Source organism: Cenococcum geophilum, assembly GCF_001692895.1.
Source record: "Cenococcum geophilum 1.58 unplaced genomic scaffold K441scaffold_30, whole genome shotgun sequence".
In the NCBI taxonomy this organism is placed as follows: Eukaryota; Fungi; Ascomycota; class Dothideomycetes; order Gloniales; family Gloniaceae; genus Cenococcum; species Cenococcum geophilum.
Genome location: NW_027137588.1, coordinates 1,643,925 through 1,663,820, shown reverse-complemented (window position 1 = coordinate 1,663,820; position 19,896 = coordinate 1,643,925). Strand labels below are relative to the sequence as shown.

Below are 19,896 nucleotides of genomic sequence, written 5' to 3'. Positions count from 1 at the left end.
CCGCTCTTATTGCCTTATTGTTACGAAATGTTTCGCCTATATTAAATTTATTGTCCTTAATATCCGATCTGCGAACTGGTTTATTAGTTCCTCTATATTCTATAAGTGCTGGCTCTTATAGCTAATAGCTTACGCTATACTTAGTATCTTTATAAATTTGGCATGCGTTATTATAATAGAACGTAAAACTTCTAATTAAACATTCTTTTGTTCCTCGCAGTATATTATCGTCCCTCTATATATATATATCGTCTGCTAGTCTTATACCCTTTACTATATAGTAACTTTGCCCACTTCTATAGTCTCTAATATAATAACCCTATTTTCCGCAATTTATATAAGCTCCCTCCTTAAACTATTTTTCTTGCTATAGAGTCCACCTAAATGTCTTCTACTGCTAAGATCCCTGATTTAGCCTCTGCTTCTTAAACCTTTAATTACTTAATCCTTGTCCTTTAGGTTTATATAGTTTCTTACTCTATCTCTTATAGGCTTCTTTAGTACCACTTAGGTCTATTAGCTCTGCGCCATACTATAGTTTCTAACTTAGCTTTGGTTATTGCGTACTCTACGCCTTATATAACTATAGAACTCTATCCTAGCCTTTCTTAGCCTGTTCCCTTTAGTAGATCTAATTGTTAATCTTAATCGCCTAATCTATTAGTTCCCTTAGGGTGTCCGTATCTTCTATTAGGATAATTATATCCTAGACTTTAGCCTTAAGTCCTTATTTATACTATGCCATAAGCGCCCTATTATTCTACTCTACTTATATTGCTAACGTCTAGAACTGCGTTATATACTTAATTACTAAGGTTTATTACGTAATATATTAGAGTTTCCTTTCCGCCGTAGTTGTTACCTCTAGGTCTCTAAACATTTATATAAGTTATTTTATAAATCTATTCCAGCTTAAGAATATAAACCATACCTTTTAGTTAGTAGTTGTTATGCCATTTACTTATATCTCTATAAAGTAAGGCTTAAACTATTTAAGTGTTCTTCCTGTTAAGAATAGTCCTATATAGGCTATTTAATCTATAGGTATTGCTAGCTTTACTCCTTCCTATACTACCTTAAAGTGCATTTATATAAGGAATCCTTTAAGCTTTGATCTCTCTCCTAAGTATCTTTTAATTAATAGTAACTTAACCTTTACTGCGCCTATCCCGTTAATCCTATTTTCCAATATTACATTATTTTCTATTAGCTGGTTAACTATCTCTTATAGTTATCCGACTGTTACAGGTTGCTATAAGTTAGTATTTACTATATTAGTGTCGTTACCTAACCTTAAAGTAGTTGCCGCCATCGATGGCGTTATAGTGGCTGCTTTTAATAGCATGTTATTTAACTTTTTGTATTAATACCGTAACTAGGTAGTGATTGTATAACGGAACCTTAGAGTAAGAACTACGATAGGCTCGTTATTAGGCTAGGTGTATAGGAAATGCAAGTATAAAAGTTAACAACGTAATAATAACTGGTGGAGTGGTTACCTAATAGATTAACTCTAATTATATTCTAAGAATTACTATAAGGAAGGAACTATCTAGGTAGGGACTAAGGGTCCTTAAATACACAACCGTACTCCTATAAAATCCTTCTTATACGTAATATATATATACTCTATCTACTTTATTACGGATTATATAGATCCTATAGATTATACAGATTACCTTATATAACCTTAGTTACTATTCCTTATTATATAGTTCTACCAGCTCCATCTTAGACTGTGCCTAAATTAACTAACTAGCTTCTTCTAACTCCTCTCCTAGTAGTCGTAATATCGTACTTAAAGCGTCCGTAACACTATCCGTTTTACTTTCTTACCACTTCTAAAGCTGTTAGATATACATACAATAGTATATAGGGAGAATTAGCAGTACTACCGGATTAATATTGCTACTATCTATAGCGTTAATTAATTTTTGGAATTTTTTAATTTTTTTAAAGGGCGGAAATGTTGCTTATATAATAAGTTACGTAACCTCTAAGAATACTTAGGACCGTATATTAGCAGCCACAACTTCTCTATACTATAACGTACTTTATAAGCGAGTCGCGAATACAAGCGAGTCGCGAATCTTAAAACCCTACCAAAAATCGGAAAAATCGCACCTTAATATCTTAACAACCACTTAATAATAAATTCTAAAAATTTAGATTTAGACTTTTATATATACTTTAGAGCTTCTATTATAGTTATATAGTAAATAGTTTAGTAGTTTTTAAGATAGAGCGATTTACCTTAGTTTAGCCTCTAAATTAGGGCCAAATTGCTCTATCTTAAAAACTACTGAACTATATACTTTATAACTTTAATAGAAGCTCTAAAGTATATACAAAAGCCTAAATCTAAATTTTTAGAATTTATTATTAAGTGGTTGTTAAGATATTAAGGTGCGATTTTTCCGATTTTTGGTAGGGTTTTAAGATTCGCGACTCGCTTGTATTCGCGACTCGCTTGTAAAGTACGTTAGTTAATATTTTATATATACTATACCTAGAGCTGCTTATAATAACTATTATCTATAAATCTACCGATTTATAAATTAAAAATTAGACGTAGTTAGAGCTATTAGTAGGGGTTATTAATCGCGCTCCCCGTAATAAAATTTTAGATTTTGGTAATTTAAACTAATAAATTAAATTAAAAGTTTAGAACGTCCAAATAAGGTTCTACTAAGACGCTAGCTAGACCCTAACCTGGACCCTTCCTAACCTATTAAATTTTAAAAATAACAACCTCTACTAAATTAAAAATTAACCTTATCCTTAACGAGCTATCTAATTAGATTTAATAGTTCTTTATTATCTAAGGCATAGCCAAAACTAATAAGGTATAGCAGTATATCGACCCATCTAAGAAGAAAGACGATCTTCTAAAGCTAGAACTACTAAATTAGCCTACACTAAGGGATATAGCTATATTAATAGTAAAGCTAAACCCAAACTAGCTCACTGCCTATAACTAGCTCTACGCCAAATACAAGGACGATTTACGCGTATACTAGAAGCAAAAACAGGCTATAAATGATATTAATAACTATATCGTTCGCACCATATCAGTAGCCTATATTTCACTCATTAACAGCCTTAGTAGTCGGTTACATTAAATATTTAAGGCGTCTCTACCACTATAGTAGCTACTGCAGTGACAGAGACACCCTATATTTTAGTAAGCAATTAAGCCCATCTTATACGAGAATCTCATGCTATTAGTACTTACTAAATCACGTACTCGTAGGGCCTCCTCCTATCTATAAATACTCCCTCCTCTATACCTTTCTCTCTTCTTTTCTTCTTCCTTATAAGAGCTAGAGGTGCTCTAATACCCCTCCCTAGTCCCCACTAAGGGATTTATTAGTTGACGTAGCAATATAGACAGTATCTAACGAGAAGACGGGTAAAAGAGGAGATAGGAAGGACAGAGGGGCGTCTAGTAGGTGTTAGTTAAGCAACGTTACTAGCTATATTATAGCTGCCTAATCTCCCGTACTTACAGGCCTCCTCCTATCTATAAATACTCCCTCCTCTATACCTTCCTCTCTTCTTCTTTCTTCTTCCTTATAAGAGCTAGAGGTGCTCTAATACTCCTCCCTAGTCCCTACTAAGGGATCTATTGGTTAATGTGGCGATATAGATAGCATCTAACGAGGAGACGGGTAAGAGAGGAGATAGGAAGGACGGAGGGGCGTCCGGTAGGTGTCAGTCGAGCAACGTCACTGGCTATATTATAACTGCCTAATCTCCTATTCGCAGGCCTCCTCCCGTCTATAAATACTCCCTCCTCTACACCTTCCTCTCTTCTTCTTTCTTCTTCCTTATAAAAGCTAAAGGCGCTCTAATACCCCTCCCTAGTCTCCACTAAGGGATCTATTAGTTAACGTGGCGATATAGATAGCATCTAACAAGGAAACAGGAAGGACGGAGGAACCTCCGGTAGGTGTCAGTCGAGCAACGTTAACGGCGGTTTTCGTCACCCAAAAATTGCGTCACGTAATGATATTTAGGAACGTAAATATGTATCCCGTCCTATATTTATACCACTACTAAATATTCTAGATTTCGCACTCGGAGCTACTTATAATAGGTATTCCTAGGAGATCTACCGGTTTAAAGCTCTATAATTAAATATTATTAACGTTTTATATAGGGGTCGTCGATTAAGCTCCTGGGACACAATTTTTAAAGTTTAATACCACACTAATATTACGACCTTCTTGCAGTAGCTAAGCCACCCCTAATCTCCTCCCCCTTCTTTCCCCTCCCATTACTCGGCACTGAGCTATTACGTTATCACCAAGCCATTGCGTTATCGTACGTCCGAACTAGGTGGGCAATAACGTGGTTACTTAATTATATCAGACGTCTCTATATACAGTTATATCTCTTCCTACACGCGTATTTAATTAAGTTGGGGTAGTAGACTTACTTTAATTCTAGCTATACGGCGATTTAGTTATTAGGCATTAAAAATATTTAGTATATAAAGCTTTAAATTAGAATTATAATCTACTATATCAGATCCTACGTAGAGGGCTCTGTATTAAAGCTCTACAGTCCAAATATATACTAGATTCGTGACCAATATAATCCTTAAGCCCAGCTTAAGTAGGGCGCCTCGGTTACTGTAGTAGATCCTTACCTAGCAGTAACCAAGGCGCCTTAATCTTACTACTACTTCTAAATTAAGCAAAAGCTCTATATAGGGGGGTCCCAGGGGGTCTCCCCCTAGAAAACCTTATCTCTATATATATTAATTAAAGTCTATATAATAAAGCTCTAAAATTAATTGGCTTATTACTTATAAACTCGGGTCAAAATTTACGTTGGGGGATCAACGTTCTGCATGTTACACGAACCACACTTTAGAGTAGTTTGGTAAGGTGACTGCCAAGAGATCTGCTTCTGGGGTGGGGCAAAATCTCAGCGGCGCGGGAAGCCGGTTTTGCAAGCTACTCTATAATGTAAACTCAACGCTAGAAAACAAATCATACTTTAGGGTACATGTTATGCCTAAATCACTACTTATAAGCTTGCCCTCTCCTCCTAAGTTACCCCAGCAGGCTCACCATTCCCTCGATTCCAATCCAACTACATACCGCCCTGAGATTATGGAAGAACCTGACCATCGTGGAATCATTCTTAAATTCATCCACTTTCACCACAGCACACATTATCAAAGCATCTGGGATCCGCGTAGAAGAGGCCAAGCAGATGAGTAGCAAAACCGTAAAACCGCATAGCTAATTCACGACGCCCTGTCTTTCCTAAGGCGTTTACCGCGAGAACAGTGCAATCTACTAGCACGTTTGGTACAGCCGCAGGCATGATAGATCGTGATCGAACCATGGCGATTTCGTCGCCTTATATATTGATAAAATAGCCAAAGTTTCGTAGGGTGCCGAGCACAAATCTCAATTCCCCATGAGGCCATACGCCCTGAGGCATTCGAACAATGAGCTCGACGCCCCAGTATGCAGCAGCGAGTCTAGGCTGATTCTCGTACTCTTTCTTATCGTATGTCTTCTCTAAGCGCCTCACCAGTTTTTCGAGGACCCTCAGGGCCACAGGTGCTTGTACCGAATCCGGGGAGTCTTCACACCCCCTCATCATTCGCTGGTTCCCCGCCTCTAATCTCTGCATCCCATTCTCTGTGAACTAAACGCCACTCCTCAATCAACCTCTGGCGTTCTTCAAGCATATCAGTAGCAGTCTTGGCCTCGAGTAGACACAAAGGACACTCGCAGTGGAGCTCCCATCCCTTTTGAAGCATTTCGCGGCGATCTCGTACATCCTCCGGCGTGTGGGTATACGAGATGGTGGTTTCCTCTCCGGCAGCGATGTCATGGATGGCACGGAAGATTAACATGTTACCCGCAAAGGAGTGTCGTACGCTGGGTATGTAAGAGTGGTTTGCGTAAGAAGCATGGAGCCACAGTCCTTGCTCTTCACCAAGATCCGGCATTCCTGGAATCAGCATATTGTTATAGCTCATGGTATTTAGCTTCCCAATTTGATGTATGAGAAAACTATTCGTGGGTTATTAAGTGACCGTTGTTATGGTGCTAGTTGAAACCGATGATGACTTACGAATCTAACACCATCTGGCCATCCAAAGTACACTCCTAATTCGTGTTCGGGTAGCCTCCGTCATGTAACTTCATTAGCTCGCGTGCACCTTTCTTATCCACACGCGCTTTCTGGATACACTTCACGGAAAAAGACGGCCCGGACAGAATGGTATGATAGTCGCCCACGAGGTCAATGACACAATAAACCTTCCTGTTGTTGTACTCCTCTACGGGTGAGATAACGAATGGTTTCCCGCAGAGAACAAGGTCATCTACCTCGATATTCACATTCGCGAACAGACCTCGCCCAGCTTTTCCAGCATCCTTGACCTCGGTACGATTGGTGAAAGAAGCCAGATCAAGCTTGCGCTCTCCCTTCCTCATGCGTTGGAACAAACTATCGAAGTCGTAATTGCCCGTATTTTGCTTGTCAAGCCGCTTCTCAGTTTCAGATTTAAGGTTTCTTCCCGCAACGTGTCTAAGATAGAATTCTATAAGGTCCTGGAGGACCGTTTTGCATAAAGTAAAGTTACCAAGACCGTAAAGGCTGCAGCATTTTGTGTAGAGCACTTCCTCGTCCCAGGAATGTTGACGAGAACAGTTACGCAGCCCCGGTATGCGTCTTCGAAATGTTCAAGATGGAGGTGTGCTTGAGCACGGCTACGGTGGAGATCAAGAGCGATAGGGTCAAGTGGCTTTGCCCTAGGGCCTGTTGATGATAGGCCTTTGGTGTAACTATGAGACTTTAGTTCTTATAAATTTTCGTAATTTATATGGGAAGGTGGGAATCCGATTGGGTACGCTGTAGCATGTTCGTGTTGAGAGGGAGCCTTCATCACATAAGCTTACTAGTCTATTGCATGGTGGTAATCCTCGTCCTCCATCGATTTGTTTCCTTCCCGCTTCCACTCCATATCCGACTTCTTTGGCGAGGCGGCCTTTATTTGGAAGTGTTCAGGGATTCGATCGTCATCCGGAAGTAGAACGATTAGGTCCGAAACGTGGTCGACTCGAATGCAGGAATGGGCTTCCTGGATCATTTCATAATATGGTCGTTTGATGGCAAGAACAGTACCGCATGGGGATACCAAATTGATTTTAGTATCTGGATCCTGGTTGTAGATTAGAAACCTTTCTACGGTTTTATGAATATTTCGATCAAGCACGATATGCCGCTTAGTTGAAGGAGGGCAGCATCAATGTGGTGAGCCTCGCATCGGAGATCACTGATCTGAATTGGTTGGGGCTGCATTATCGGGCGAGCGCATGGTGGATAACAGTTTGTGATAGTGTAGAACTGGGTTACTCTCTGTTTCAAGTATCGACGGGTTAGTGGAGATCTAGTCACTCTAGCGATCTTAATGATCGAAACTCACCTCGGCACTATCTGTCGGACGGACAAGTCACTCATAAGAACTCTGTCGATTGAAGCTGGCTCTAGAAGCTCTCTATATACATGACGTTGGGGCAAAAGACTGACGACGANACTGACGACGACACTGACGACGATTTGGAACTATTACTCAATCGCCACCAGGTCGACATTGCCACTCAGTCGGTGATAGGTAATGAATAGGTAATAGAAAATAGATAGTAAGACATACGATGGCAAGAAACAGGGTGTGAGTCATAAGGTGGTACTTGACAGTGACCTCAATGTTCGACACTATCTTTCGACTCAGCAATTTTATGGAGTTGCTCATGTAGGCGTAGAAGTTCACCGTGAGGGGGACGAGCCTTGATACCCAACCCTTCGAACCTTTTCGCGATTTCGTAATTGGCCCTTTGGATCTGAAACTCATCATAACAAACGTCAGCAACAGAAAATTTTATGGGAGTTTCTGTAGACATGGTGTGGATAATTCGGCACGACTGCTGGCCAATTCAAGCGATGAAGTGATGTTGGTGTCTGCCAGATGATAGAAATTATTGATATAAGAGGCGTGTTTGCACTGCAATGGCATAGAAGCAGCTACACGCGCCGGGTAAGTCAAGCATTGTGGACAGTGAAAGAAGTTTTAAGGTTAAGACGATGCTTTGGTATGTTAGTTCACTTCAAACAGACATGTAGGGGTGATAGCAATTGGAGAAGAAACAGTGATATGAATATTTGCAGCAGATCCACGCATCAAGCCGTGGTTTTGACGCGCTCTATAAATTTTGCCAGCCTCAACATCAACATATGCAGGTAAGCAGTGTGGTAGAAGACGCCGAAAGCCAAGAGGATGTTGGCGTCTTGACCTAGAGACAACATGTTCGGATTTGACAGCTAGCCTTGAAGTACATTTTAGCAAATCATGACCTGCGAAGAGTTATAGGTGGCCGCTCCTAATACTTCTGCCAGCAAGTCATCGACGTTGACTGTTTTTCACCGTGGGCTTTTCGATTTCGCATGTCATGGCACCTTCTGATGTAGTGGAGGAATAGTGCCGGAGCGGTTGTAGAAGTATCCAATGACGCGACCTAGTCTTCATTGGATTCTAGACCAAAAGCGGAAAAGGCAATTTGTGTGGCTGTGCTAAATCAAGAACACGGATGGTCTGGGCGGGCGGTGACTCAGAACGGCATCCGGCATCGGGGCTGAGCGAGGAGTGAACCCTCGTGCCACTTCAGCCAGTTCGTCGGACCCCATCAACGAGCCGTCGCAGCATTATTGATATGACAAAACGATTTCATGCTCCACAACACAGTACAGCCCCAAGCACCCGCCACTAAACAAAAGGAGAGGCAAAAGCCTTGGAAATGTCCTTAAGGGGGGGGCGGAGTGTAAAGGGTCGCGATTTTTCGTGGGATTTATTGGCTGTTCCACTTCTACTGCCAGCCACGTCGCATGGAGATGTGGTCCTATGGTTTCGGTTCCAGGCTCGTTGCCTGAGGCGTTCAGCCTTGCATTCTGCTGGCCTGGCTGCCGCTGGCCTGTCTTTCTGAGCCTCAGGGCTGGCCATGACCGTGAGGGGGAGATAAGGTACTTCCAGCCTGCTCGTATTACTCCTGGTTGTTGTCGTCGTTTTTCTCCCTTTCCACTCCATCGGTCTGGTACCGCCATCAGGCTATATTTGTGTGTACCATTTATGCCTCCGTTCTCAGGCGTCCCATGCTGATCTTACAGTTAGGCGGGATGGGGTCGCACCAGTCAAAGCCTAATGGGACGTCGGCACAGCCTGGCAGGAGCCGGACTGCTCAATTTCTCCACGACGAAGGCATTACCATCTCAAAGAACCCCTTCATTCCACCACAGCTAAATGGAACCTCGATAGCCACGTCACCCATCCCTCCTAATGGTGGGAATCTGCCTTGGGGACAGAATGACCCCCCGCCAGGCCCACCAACCCAGAAGCGTCGCCCGTGGAGGAAACCTTCCGTCCAGGGAACCCTCGTTGGAAACATATCTACTCCCTCTCTCTCTCCCGCGTCACCTCCGCTATCAACCTTCAGCACCGGCTCAGACGGACTCACTCCAGCATCATCTACCTTCTCACGATTCAGCTCGGCATCTTCCGTCACATCCCCCGCCACCTCTCCACTTTCTTCCGGCAGGAGTGTTAGAAGAAGACCAATCGGTAACGATCCATTCAGGCACGACTTGAGACCAGCTGCATCCTCTCCAAGTCTTTTTGCAGCGGCTAGTTCCCCTCGACCTCAACGACCTCAACGACCTCAACGACCGCCTATACCACGAACAAACATTCCCCTAACACCCGAGGTATTCCCAGATCACTCATCTCGGTCTGGCCTGCGCCCAAGGCAAAACTCGCTAGACGAGCAATGGCCAGCGCTCCAGCCGGCCAATTCACCCACAATGAATTCAGCACCGCTGCGGCCTCAACATGCACCCTCCCCTTCCCTCACAGCGCTATGGCAGTCCGTCTCTTCCGGCTCGTATCACATGATGACGCAGGAGGAGCAGGATCGAGCAATTGCACAACTGCTCCAGGAGTCTCCACTGCTGCTCAACCCGCAAGCGTATGGCGATAGCCCTGCTAGACCCTCAAGTGCTGCACCACCACCACCACCACCACCACCACCACCACCACCTACCGCTCCACCCGCAGTGTCACAAGAAGAGCTCGACCGAGCGTATGCGGAGCGACTACAAAGAGAAGAGGTAGAAGCTGCAAATGCTCAGAACGCTTCTCCGCCATCACGGCCGAGCAGCAATGGTTTCCGCCCTTCCTCCCGCACACCCTCCTCGCCAAGAGCTGGAAACGACCTTTACTCGAATAATCCCTTCCGCCCCGACAACCCCTGGAGCGATCCGTGGAGCGATCAACAGTCCTTAAACAACAATGGCGACCTGTACGACGAGGGCCCCAGTTCCCGCCGCCGTCCACCAACTTACGCATCATTGCAGCAAGTGGACGAAGATATGCGAATAGCAATCCGCATACAAGAAGAGGAGGAGGTGGAGATGCGACGGGCGAACGCCGCACCGCGGACGCGCGAGTGCGTCGTCTGCGGCGAAGCGACGCCGATTCCCGACTTCCCGTCTCTCATGAACTGCGCCCACGAGCCCCAGGTGTGCGGCGACTGCTATAAGACGTGGATCTCGACGCAGCTCGACAACAAGAGCTGGAGGGAGATCGGGTGTCCGGATTCGGGGTGCAAGGAGCTGCTGGGACATGCCGACGTGCAGCGCTATGCGGCGCCTGAGGTCTATCTGAAGTTAGTAGAACAAGTGTGGGAGAGGTGTGATCATGAGGCGCTAATGACTTAATCGTTAGGTTTGATGCGCTTTCTGCCCGCGAGGCCCTTAACGATGACCCCAACTTCCGCTGGTGCCGCCGTGCCGGCTGTAAATCCGGTCAGATCCACGAAAACGGCACCGATGGGAACATTTTCCGGTGCATTGTGTGTAAATTCAAAGTCTGCACCGTGCACGAGGATACATGGCACGAAGGAGAGACGTGCGAGGAGTACGACTACAGGACGAGCGGAAGGAAAGAGAGGGACCAGAAGGCACAGGAGGAAGCATCTCTCAAAGCCATCGGGGAGCTTACAAAGAAATGTCCTGGGAAGCGCGGGAAGTGTGGATGGAGTATTGAAAAGAATGATGGGTGTGATCATATGACTTGTAAGTTCACTTCATTATTACCGAAGATACGCTGTCGTCAACATTACTAACAAATTACTTCATTTAGGCACCAAATGCAAGCATGAGTTTTGTTGGGTTTGCATGGCGCCGTACGGCCCAATTCGGGAGAAGGGAAATGCCTCGCATCGTCGGAATTGCAAATATCATTCGGATAGAATCACTTAGCGCTATCCATATTTCGAGCGTCAGCGTTTTGGATTTGTGTATAGAACAATATTATTGCTCATGACTGGATAACGAATGATGGCGGTGGGTTGGCATAGGTTTATATCCATAGTACTATTTAACTACGCCCTTTGGAGATGTGTTCAAGCATTCCTAATTGATGTATATAGCAGTCGTATAATTCTACGCTTTTCCTCATATACCAGACCCAATACAGGCCAAATACACGTCAAATTCAACAGCAAAGGTGCCACTCCATCAGTAGCAATTAATTGCTCCAGCGAGATCACATCATAGCTGTCCCGTGGTCGTTTCAATAAAATATCTTAGATACTAAGTTCTCTAACTGACTGTCGTGTCTAATAATCATAACTCGTATTGATTCATCAAGCGGCGTCTCTTTCTCACTCGTCTTCACACCCATCGTCCAAGCATTCCCAATCATTCAGCCCGCTAGAGGTGGGCTGGCCCCCAGCCATGCGGCCACCGTCCGCCAGTAGCCTCTTCGCCGCCAAACTATCCCTCCCCTTATCCGCTCCCTCATCCTCATTCTCATTCTCATGCCATACGGTCGTCCCTCCGCTCCAATCCTATCCGTATCTATCCCCTTACCCGGTCCATCCATCACACTCAGCCTCGTCGGGCTCGCAGGATGGTACCCCTCCACATACGTCTTTTCCTAACTATTTCCCTTCTCTGCCTCCATCCCCGTTCTGCTCGCCGCCCTCGTCAAACCCACACCCGTCATCGTAGTGAGTATAGACGGCGTCCCCGGCCGACTGAGCTGGCCTTCAGGTCATAGAACATTCTTGTCCGGCGCATTCTTCGTGTAATCGGTAGGTCCTTCCACAGTAGGTCGTGTGGTTTGGCACTAGTCGGATTTCAGAACCTCCTGGGCCTTTCTTCCGCACTGCGTAGGTAACTGAACGTGCATCTTCGACGTGGGTGTAGCTCGCAGAGCCATACGGCATCAGGTTGTGCTTGTCTATATTTTCGCGAACTTCCCTGATTTCGGTTTCAAGGCGGTGATTCGTGACGTTAACAGGTCGATAGCATCAGCTTGGCTACTGCCATGTTTGGCCCTGTCCTTTTTTAGCAGTCCTAGAGGTCTGTCGCTTCTCTGGGAGTTTATCCGGATCTCGGAGGTGTTTTTCAAGTTAACTCTCCCGTTTCCGCATAGCTTCGTCGTGCTGTTCAATCAACTCGGGCGGTTCTTCGACGTTGCGAGCAATGGCGGTACCGGGAACGCCGTTTGTGGTTTTGGCTTCTTCCATAAGCTGAGCAATGCTAGCATCCGTACAGGATGGCTCCGGTATATGTGAGATGTGTTAAGCCTGATCAATATAACTCTCTCGGTCTAAAGAAGCGCACCCATAACAATAGCATCCGAGAAATGCAAGCTTGACCGGTAGCCATAACTGCTAGAGTAAGTCCGCCACACAAAGAAACAAACTGTTCCTTGAAACAGGTAGGCGCTGACTACAGATGCTCGGGACTTTGATCCGGAATATACTGCGACGTGAACTTCATTGAAGTCCCCACATATCCTCACTGATCATGGAAACTGTGGCCGCCAACCACATCGGCCAGGTTAATATGCCGCATCCGAATATCGTGAGGATATGGAAGATACTACGGATCATGTGCAAGAAGCGCAGAAATACTACAGCATCAAGCCCTACTTCTCCACGAGCTCTTGCTCTTTTACATCCCTGATGGCGTAAAACCAAATGGATTCCTGCTAAGTGGTAAAGGGGCATGCTTCTCGTCAGCGGTTTTGGCTCGAGGTGCATAAACTGTGGGAATCTGAGGTCGCGACAGGCCAAAAGTGATGGAGGCTGCAGGAGACGGCGAAGGACCAAATGATAGCAGCGTAGATTGAATTCGCTTGAACCTGAGGATATTTAGCTTGAGATCAAATAACAGTATACTATTTTAAGGTGCTCACTTGTATCTGGAATGAATCCGTGATCAAGTCAAGAAACTACTGAGTACTGTCTTGAGTCTCGCGAGGCGCTAAAGGCATCCTATAAAAATACCGGCAATTCTAAACGGAATGAATGACAGGGGTAGAAAAAGACAAAAAGCAGGAATATTGAAACAAGAAGGCTAAGTATAGTATACAACTTATAAAGACAGTTGGAGGGGTTTATAATTGTTGGGAAGTATAGATACAATCACAGCGTCTTTTCGATGTGAGACGCTATTGTTGGAAAAACGACTCATCCCTTGCAAATTCCGATAATAAACCGAGCTGACTATTACTTTTCATGTGATATTGACTGAAGCATAGTAAGGAGGATAATTACCTGTGTAAGATACTGCAGAGAGTGGTTTGATAGGTTGGCGGCGAATATTGCCAGCTCCAGTGAAAACAAGATAAGCTACGGTTCAGAAAGGAGAGGACACGCCGATTCATTTATGAAGGCAAGTGCATCGCTTGTGGAAAGACCCAAGATCCAGGCTATTCAAGGTGCCAAACCTGTCGTAAGGAAAATCGAGCACAGTGGACAGCCAGCGTTATCCGCCGTCCGATTGGCTGGGAAGAGCAAAGCGGTGCGGCAAGAATCTTGCTCTTGCCCAGTACCTTGTATCCGGTGTCTCCTACCATACAACGCGTCATGAGCGCCTGGTATGACAAGCCTCATACCACTATGGTTGCAGGCTTTGGGTACAACGTCGAAGCCTTTCGAAAGTTCGAATATGAAGCATGTGGCAGGTTGCCATTGCAGATGCTTCTGGGAACTGGATCGTTCCACTTACAACAACCAACCACCGTATATCGAAGCTGGCCCTCTTCGAAAGAGGACAGCTGCTCGAAGAAAGGCGAGTGTACTATAGCTAGATTCTATGGTGTAGTGGACGAGAGTGGGGCACCAGGTTTGACTTGGGAAGAAATTGCCGATCTCATCGACCAGCACATAAAGGTTTGATAGTAACCCTCGTTTCAACGGATAAGGCTAACTCGGCATATAGATGCATGGGAAGATCGAAAATTTCGTTGAATAGGGTCGTACTTGGGCAGACTATCGTTGTCTCTGTGCCGGACTACTGAAAGCTGGGAGGGAAGATTTGTTGCCAAGCGAACCGCGCTGGGAACAACGACCTCTTGCGTAGTGGACGACTCTGCGAGAACAACTGGGACTGGAGTCTCGATTGGATCTTGGCCTTAGCAGCCTATTTCGCGCGTTATTTCCCGACGAGGCAAGACCCGTGCTGCTCGTCCACGATGCCGACGCCGACGTGAAAATAACCATCCGTGTGATCGAAGCTATTTCCAGTGAGATCAGGGTCTCGACCTGCCAGGGAGGATTACTCAGTATTTAACCAGGTCGGGGGAAGCAAAGGATTAGTTGCGGATAGCGAGGAAGGCTCGAGAACTAGAGTCTGCAGCTCATTAAGACGAACCTAGGAGAGGACATGGAATGCATTAGCAACGCTGAACGTTTTGGTAACTGCTTTTTCTTTTCGTTCCTATCATCGTATCGGCACCCCCGATGTACAGACTTTTCTTTGTCTTGTACGCTTTGACATTCACAAATTGACAATGATGTGTCCATCCATCAATTCACCTGATACCTCGAATTGGATATGCCTTCCGCATTCACCAAAGCCAAACCTCTACCCGGAGGAATTGAAAAGTGATTCTTCATCACGCAAGTACTCTCCGCAATCTGCTTGTCGAAAGCCCATAATTCCCGTAGGATCTAGTCGCTGCGCGGCCACCATGCTTTTCGCGGCCCCTCCAAAGCCGAGCGGAACATCTTCCATACTGTAAACGACGACTCCTTGGTGTTCGGAGCAATCCTGCGACCAACGACCAACATGCCTTAAGAATATTTCCGCCGTAGAGGAAAGGCATTACACCGTTCGGACGAAGCCATAGTTTATATTGTGCAATGGGGGCAAGGATAGGCAGTGCTGTGATGTGCAGATGGAACTTGCTAGACTTTGGTGAAGCGGCCTGTAGAATCCTCCGTTAGTCTCGATAATTTCTGACAGAGGAATGAAAAGGGAGAACTACCGAGGCATGTTCCGCACGATAGTAGCTTTTTGCGAGCAACTGATGTTGCTAGGTTCGCCAGTGAGAGGCGAACATAGTAAACCCGGCTCTTAGATAGGCGAAAGACATAGTGGTTGGCTTTAGAAGGGGTGTCGAGGGGGGTCAAAAGATTCTTCAGTGACGGACCTGCATAATTTGCTAGTTTCTTGAGGACTGCCCGAGGCTCTGGCTCGGTAAGCGGGCGCATTTTAAACTTTAAGACTCAATTCCTCTCCCTCCTAGAGAAGCAGCTTCCGTCCGGCAATGATGGGCCTCGCACAATACGGCAGTGGCCGGTCCACGACAGTCTCTACATCCGCCGTTACATCCCTCACGATCCTCGTCTGCCAGAGGACGATGAGGAGGATAAGGGACCCTCTAAAGCTAGGCGCTGCTTTCCCGACAATCTGGAGTAGAGGGCGTTGTCGGCCTTCAAATTGTATGACCCTCAGCCACTGGACAATTTCCTAGTGGTTGTGGACGGGACGGGACTGCATCGCCATCATTTTACGACGGCCTGGAGATCGTAAGCCTCCCTTCCCCACCCCCATCCTCAGCGCAGGCGGGAACAGCTGCTAGGCGAACAGCCAACGTTTATGGCGAACATCTGACGTTCGATGTTGATGTCTCGCGTTTCGAAGCTGTTGTCTCGTGCCTAGACCGGGACGGTATGAATAAGAGTTGTCTGCTCTACTCTCATACACTACCCGCGGACATATTTGTGGCACCGGAGAAGCGAGCCGGAACATATCGGAGCCCAGCTAGGTCATAGCGACGGTTGTTAGCGGGACAGAGGCCCCAATCTATCACTCTACGCGATATTCATCAACTGCGGCACGCCCATCACAATCATCATCATTGTTAACAGGAACATGATGGGGATAAAGGCGTTCTGAAGGTCGGTCTTGCTAACGTAGATGAGCCAGAGCACAACAAATACCATGCCGATGACCGTCACCGCGCCAAACCAGGAGACGACCTTCCACAGCGACCAGCCCTGGACGGCATGTATGCCCCNCCCTTCGACGCCCATGACCCAGGTGGGGACGGGATCGAGCCGTTTTGGGACTAGGAAGAACGTCTGCAGCCCGGAGACCCGGTCCGGGTATCGTATACCTTCGATAATCTGCTCTGCGGCGATCAGCATGTGAACGCTCTCCGACTGCGTGAGGCTGTATTCGTAGCCCGACGTCAGCGGCGGTTGCGGGAGGCCCTCGCCAACTCTCTTGACGCGGTGTCTGCCGCTGTAGATTATGTAGAACTTTGATGAAGAACAGTGAAGCTGTTAGTATGTGTCTATCGGCGTTGAAGAATGTTGGTGGGACGGTACCTTGATAAAGGCGATCCCGTGGCAACCTTTCCAGGAGAAAATTCGACCTGGAATCCCTCGAATTCGGTTGTATTCCCTGATAAGGAGCCGGAATAGAGAGCTATCGTCGTTGATCCGGCTGACATCAATGGGAGACATCCATGTTTGTGGTGTTTCTGACCAAGCCTTGTCGATGCACCAGTACAGCTCTCTGAGTTGGCTATATTGGCCTGGTGGTGTTCCTGTTGTAGAAGTGGCACTCGGTCCTGGTGGGCTGGAGGTTTGGGGGAACTGAGAAGGCGTGAATTGCTGTGACGGAGTTGATTGACTCTGGTTGGATTTGCTGGACTGGGAATTAAAAAATGGTCCCCTTGATGAGTAAGGCGGAGGCTGTGAAAGTGTGACGCAGGATCCTCTGTACTCCAGGGCGTCTTTGACAGGGACGTTGATGGAGAGCTCTTTCCCGGACCACTACCCGTGGTTAGTGCATGTACAAAAGATAAATCAGAACACCATACGCACGTTCCAAGCGATTCGCATATGTGTGCTCGGACATGCTCTGAGTCCCTGCTTCAGTGGCCACCAGTAGACCCGGGATTGGAGGATATTCTCAACTCTCTCTTTGCAACGATCCACAAGAGATGGTTGAGGTACACGGTCCCAGTTGATGAACCGAACAGCTCGAGAACCGTCCAGGTAATAGCAAAAGCTATTCTATTCCACCAAGGGCGGTTAGCAGTTGGCGTCAAGCTTCTGAGTGAGTCGCAGCTTACAAGACGTAAAGCCCTCGCTACTGAATTTGCATCAGGCCTCCGTGTAGCTTCGCTAAGCATATCCTTTAGTAGGAGCGTGATCTCCTCCGCTCTGGAATCGAGTTTAGAAAGGTAGCAGAGCCAATCAAGCACTTCACCTTTGACTTTTTCACCATCATCAAACCGGGTATCTGTGAGAGCGTTTGACGTTAGTCCATCGACGGTCGTAGTAATGAAATTTCGGAAATCTTTCACGCCTTTACTCCCCAGAATTAAGAACGTTAGGAGTTCAGCAAAGACGGCCCCAAGTTTCCAGATATCCCCCTTCACGAGATCTTGTGGACCGGGAATCCAAGAAGGGTTAACCCCAAGCTCTTCTGCCCACTTGCGAATCTCTGGCGCGTCGTACTTCCAAGCAGATCTAGCTTCGATGGTGCCGAGGCTGTAGGTGGTCGCACCGTCCAAATTCATTGCAAGGCCGAAATCTGCAATTTTTGCTCGCAAGTACGGATGTCCCTGATCATCGTAAAGTAGAATGTTGGACGGCTTGATGTCTCTATGTGCCGTATGACATGTATCATGGAGGTACTCAACCGCACTGGCTAGTCCCTCGAATTGTCCCCAGAGGTCCTGCGTCTTCCTCACAATCCCAGCATTGTCGAGGGAGCCTCTAAGTAGTTGCTTCAGATTCCCTGCAGCGAGCGGGAAAAGAAAATTAAACGTCTGGGTTCCTCCCTCTTCTAATAGAAAAGCTTGCAGAACCTGGATTATGTTGGGATGTCCGGATGTACGGGTCATCTCCAAGGCTTCATATTCGAGCAGAAACTGTTCGACTGGCGTATCGCTCTCTAGTTTCTTTACGGCGAGCTGTATTTGACGTTAATCCAATTGCACTATGACACAGCGCAGGACCCACACATGTACTCACTTTCACTGTGGTCGGCAATTGCTTCCGTTGCGTCTCTTGTGAAGTCCAAGCAAACATCGCTCTGACAGCATATACTGAGGAAGTCTGTCCTTCTGCCAATTGTGAGGCTTCCCAAGAAAACCCCGCCACTCCGTGAAGACCTTCCTCCAGATACATGGCAGGGGTAATTTCGACATCCACCCCCGCTTTATCACCCATTGTTACCCCAGGCACTATAAAAGCTCCCGCTTTAACTTGAGATTTTACCAAAGGAATGTCCGAGACATAGTTGGCATCGGGTTGCTTCGATTGACCTATTTGAGGAACCCTTTTTGAGCCAATATCATTAATCTTTTCTCCCACCCCACGGCTAGTGTTGGGAGCGTTATGCTTTCTCGGCACCTTAGATGGGTTGCGACTCCGATCGTGGCTAGGCGTATCTTCGCCAAGGGGTCTCTCTTCTGATCGAGGTTTACTGGATATATCCACCTCTGGTCGTTCATATGATATATGTTCAGCATTTGATCGAGAACCGTACATGCGACGTAGCCTCTGGAATGTTGTTAGGCAAAGGCTATGACCTGAGATTGGATGGGAGCCCTACACGTGTGAAAGCCGCTTTACCTCGCCTGTCGACATATACCGAGACCATGGAGATATCTTCCTGGACCAAAGTTAATCACAAGGACACAAAGAACGGTAGATCTTTTTCTTACATTGCTAAGCTTTTCAGGAACAGTGAGAATGAAAAGGCCGTCGTCTTCCTGGTATTGTTAATTCCTATTTTTGCAGCAGCAGGGAGAAATGCTTACATGGACCGCCCAATCTCCCGCCGCAAATTTTGTATTGAGAAGCTGCACTAGCGTGGAACGATTAATGTATCGAATACTGAGTTGTTGTATTACGAATGGCGGCATCACTAGAGCTGGTTGGGAATGAGGTTTCGGGGGGGATGTGCATCACAGCACAATATATTGTAGCTACCTGGCAGACGGTGTTGTATAATTGATTTAACGGCCACACTAAGCGGCATAAAGGAGAGAGTCGATTGTCTATCTATGAGAAAGAGTGACTATCATATAAGCCAAGACAAATATTAGAAGCTTCCGTTCTTGTTACGTGATTTCGACCGGAGGAGCGGAGTTTTGGGTCCGAGCTGATTAAACTCAGCGAGCTTAGATTACCTCAGCAAGCTCAGACCATAGAATCAATTAGCGGATATACGTATATCCGCAAGCGGATATTGCTAACCTTTTTTATCAAGAAGTTAATTCTATGGTATAAGAGGCCCGGCTGATCATCGGTCAGCCGAAAAATCACGTGTTCAGCCAGCCACCTAGGTCAGATTCAAGAATCTCCACAGCGCCACCAGCGCCAAGCTGAGGAGATTCGCGTATCCAGGGCCACCCGCTGATCGAGCCGCTAATCAACCCCAACCGTAGGGTAATTAGGGGCATTAGGGCCCTAAGTGTATATAAAAAAGTCCTCCCTACCTAATCCTTAATTGCGGTAGTACGTCTACTATTATACCTATTGTATAAGATAG

At 46.2% G+C, this 19,896-nt stretch overlaps 5 protein-coding genes across 5 annotated transcripts; 2 read left to right on the top strand and 3 right to left on the bottom strand.

Moving 5' to 3' along the window:
* Nucleotides 1-5,497: 5,497 nt before the first annotated feature.
* Nucleotides 5,498-6,008, bottom strand: K441DRAFT_662537 (uncharacterized protein). The gene has a single exon (XM_067649055.1). It carries the CDS (start codon nt 5,990-5,992, stop codon nt 5,609-5,611), a length of 384 nt encoding a protein of 127 aa, XP_067502378.1. The 5' UTR covers nt 5,993-6,008; the 3' UTR covers nt 5,498-5,608.
* Nucleotides 6,009-9,079: 3,071 nt separating this feature from the next.
* Nucleotides 9,080-11,448, top strand: K441DRAFT_662533 (uncharacterized protein). Its single transcript, XM_067649054.1, has 3 exons — nt 9,080-10,745; nt 10,805-11,154; nt 11,222-11,448. The coding sequence occupies exons 1-3, from the start codon at nt 9,202-9,204 to the stop codon at nt 11,338-11,340; spliced, it is 2,013 nt and encodes a 670-aa protein (XP_067502377.1). The 5' UTR covers nt 9,080-9,201; the 3' UTR covers nt 11,341-11,448.
* Nucleotides 11,449-13,961: 2,513 nt separating this feature from the next.
* K441DRAFT_678692 (uncharacterized protein) lies at nt 13,962-14,667 on the top strand (the record flags this gene model as incomplete). The annotated part of the gene is made up of 2 exons (XM_067651182.1): nt 13,962-14,267; nt 14,458-14,667. The coding sequence occupies 2 exons, from the start codon at nt 13,962-13,964 to the stop codon at nt 14,665-14,667; spliced, it is 516 nt and encodes a 171-aa protein (XP_067502376.1).
* A 294-nt stretch (nt 14,668-14,961) lies between these two features.
* K441DRAFT_688148 (Pre-PUA domain-containing protein) lies at nt 14,962-15,590 on the bottom strand (the record flags this gene model as incomplete). The annotated part of the gene is made up of 3 exons (XM_067652157.1): nt 14,962-15,104; nt 15,166-15,284; nt 15,382-15,590. The coding sequence occupies 3 exons, from the start codon at nt 15,588-15,590 to the stop codon at nt 14,962-14,964; spliced, it is 471 nt and encodes a 156-aa protein (XP_067502375.1).
* Nucleotides 15,591-16,193: 603 nt separating this feature from the next.
* K441DRAFT_697594 (kinase-like protein) lies at nt 16,194-19,461 on the bottom strand (the record flags this gene model as incomplete). The annotated part of the gene is made up of 8 exons (XM_067652994.1): nt 19,163-19,461; nt 19,067-19,114; nt 18,955-19,014; nt 18,372-18,902; nt 17,465-18,310; nt 17,214-17,405; nt 16,713-17,162; nt 16,194-16,664 (listed from the first exon to the last, which is right to left on the bottom strand). The coding sequence occupies exons 1-8, from the start codon at nt 19,265-19,267 to the stop codon at nt 16,194-16,196; spliced, it is 2,703 nt and encodes a 900-aa protein (XP_067502374.1). The 5' UTR covers nt 19,268-19,461.
* Nucleotides 19,462-19,896: the final 435 nt, after the last annotated feature.

What these genes read in the sequence shown, in the direction of transcription:
- K441DRAFT_662537 (XM_067649055.1), bottom strand. Translation starts at nt 5,992, where the DNA reads ATGCTGATTCCAGGAATGCCGGATCTTGGTGAAGAGCAAGGACTGTGG.
- K441DRAFT_662533 (XM_067649054.1), top strand. Translation starts at nt 9,202, where the DNA reads ATGGGGTCGCACCAGTCAAAGCCTAATGGGACGTCGGCACAGCCTGGC. An exon ending in GCGCCTGAGGTCTATCTGAA is followed by an intron (nt 10,746 to 10,804) that starts GTTAGTAGAACA and finishes CTTAATCGTTAG; the next exon opens with GTTTGATGCGCTTTCTGCCC. An exon ending in TGGGTGTGATCATATGACTT is followed by an intron (nt 11,155 to 11,221) that starts GTAAGTTCACTT and finishes TACTTCATTTAG; the next exon opens with GCACCAAATGCAAGCATGAG.